This window comes from Propithecus coquereli, unplaced genomic scaffold (genome assembly GCF_000956105.1).
Source record: "Propithecus coquereli isolate 6110/MARCELLA unplaced genomic scaffold, Pcoq_1.0 Scaffold46, whole genome shotgun sequence".
Lineage (NCBI taxonomy): Eukaryota > Metazoa > Chordata > Mammalia > Primates > Indriidae > Propithecus > Propithecus coquereli.
In genome coordinates, this window is record NW_012150396.1 from 6173337 (window position 1) to 6175569 (window position 2233).

Genomic DNA, 2233 nt, shown 5'->3' on the forward strand with positions numbered 1-2233 from the left:
ATGGAAACATATGAATAGTGTCAGTTTCATGTCACCAGCAGTGATCAGTGCAAGGTCCCGAATCAGGGCCACTGTGTTGGGAACACTCAGGACAGTCGTACTTCGATTGACGTGTGAGGGGTTTAATCCTTTGCTCTCGCTGTCGTTTCGCCCGGCGACAGGCCTACCCTTGCAGCAGCGACAAGGAGTGCGAAGTGGGGAGATACTGCCACAGCCCCCACCAGGGGCCGGCGGCCTGCGCGCTGTGCCGGAGGAGGAAGAAGCGCTGCCACCGCGACGGCATGTGCTGCCCCGGGACCCGCTGCAACAACGGTGAGCAGCTCCGTGGCGTGCGGGCCTGTCCTGCGAGTCTCACCCCTGAACTGTAAGGACCGCGTTAGTGGGTAAGGTTAGCTGGGTTACCTCCCCCGTCTTAGTTTCCTGGAGTGTGACCACTTTTGTAGGTGACGGTCTACACTGACCTAGGACACTGCCACACTGCGGTGCTGTCTGTAAACAGCAAGACGCTCTACTCCAGCACACACATGCACCAGAACCAAAGGAGGGGACCCGAGGTGAGTCAGTGACGCAGTCGTGGTCTCCCTCCCAGTTTCATACCGAGACGTTCCGTGGCTCACCCTGAGGTGATGGAGGGAGTGGTTCCTCCAAGTAGAGACACGGGATTCTACCCGAGCCCGGATTCACTGGATCTCAAGGAATTTATAGGCAGACAGTTCAACATTAATGATGAAATGAAGAATCGCAGATAACACATGATGATGAAAAAAAATTAAATAATTGCCGAAGGTAATCAGAAATATATATATGTAATCATACAAAACAATTATTCCCACACTGTTCCTGAGCTCTGGACATGAGGTGAAGGAAAGAAAATCTCACCCTTGGAGGAGTTTACAGTGTAGACTAGGAGTATATTGTTGATTAAGAAAGGAACCTGGAACCAGAAGATGTATGTCTGGTCCCATGATTTAAAAATACTAATAGCTATATACTAATAGCTATCATGAATGTAATTCTGTCATTATTCTCAGCATTTCACATGTATTTGCTATAACTCAGTGAAATTAATGCTATTTTTATTTCTATTCTTGTCCAAGGTCATTTGATCTTGAGAGAGGCAGGATTCGAATCAAGGAAGCCTGGCTCCAGGGCCAAAGTTTGCTGTACTCAATCTCAGTCAATAAGTAAATAAATGAATGGGTGGACAGACAGATAATCTGCCATTTATCTGTCTATCTGATAGACAAATGATAGGTAGATAATCTATCTACCTGTCTATCTGTCTGGTAGGTAGATAGACAGGTAGATGATAGGTAGACAGACAGACGGATGATAGGAAATGGCCTCCTACTTCACATCAGGAAAACAGCTGGGTAAGTGCTACGCTTGGTAGAACTGAATCAGTCTAACTAACTGCTGACATGACCGTCTCCAGGCCTCTGCATCCCGGTCACTGAGAGCATCCTGACTCCCCACATCCCAGCTCTGGATGGCACCCGGCACAGAGAGCGAAACCACGGCCACTACTCCAACCACGACTTGGGGTGGCAGAACCTGGGAAGACCACACGCCAAGATGTCACATATAAAAGGTGGGGCCATCTGTAGTTCTGTTGTTATTTCTCATTTTATAAAGAAGTGAAAGAAAAATACAGATAATTAATTTTGAGGATGCTAGAAATTTCGTGGAGATCTTAAATTGTCATATATATATTGTGAGAATTGCAGAACCTGGATAAATCATGCCATTTTCTAAACAGGCTTTCCTTTTTACATGGAATTTAGAAGAAATCTCCCATGCAGATATTTCTGTCACATACATACCAAACGATAATGTATTCCAGAATATAAATGAGAAAATGTTTACTGACACATGATTAAATCCTTAAGCTTTTGGGTCATTTTCTCACCTTTTCTGATTCAGAAATTTTATTTCACTAAGCAACCAGATGATACGCTGTTCACAAACTAACCTACCAGAAATATTTAGCTTATTGTGGCATTATGTATGGCCTTCCAGTCTCCTTCCTTGCATCAAATATTTGAGAAACCTAATCACTCATAGTAAAGAAACCTAATACTCCCTGAAGTCCCAAATCCCTTCCCCCTTATCTATTTCTATTCCACCAAACTCACATGCGTTCGTGATTATATGAGTATCCTTCTTTGTTCCAACAGATACTAAGTCACAGTATAGCTCCAAATTTACTAATAATTTTTTTTTTTTTTTTTTT

At 44.0% G+C, this 2233-nt stretch overlaps 1 protein-coding gene across 1 annotated transcript in view; it reads left to right on the forward strand.

The window, feature by feature from the left end:
* The window catches only part of DKK2 (dickkopf WNT signaling pathway inhibitor 2), a 93779-nt gene that overhangs the window by 89612 nt on the left and 1934 nt on the right, over positions 1-2233 (forward strand). The window contains exons 2-3 of the mRNA XM_012655115.1: positions 162-312; positions 1436-1591. Of these exons, the coding sequence (XP_012510569.1) occupies positions 162-312; positions 1436-1591 (307 nt within the window). The remainder of the gene's footprint in view (positions 1-161; positions 313-1435; positions 1592-2233) is intronic.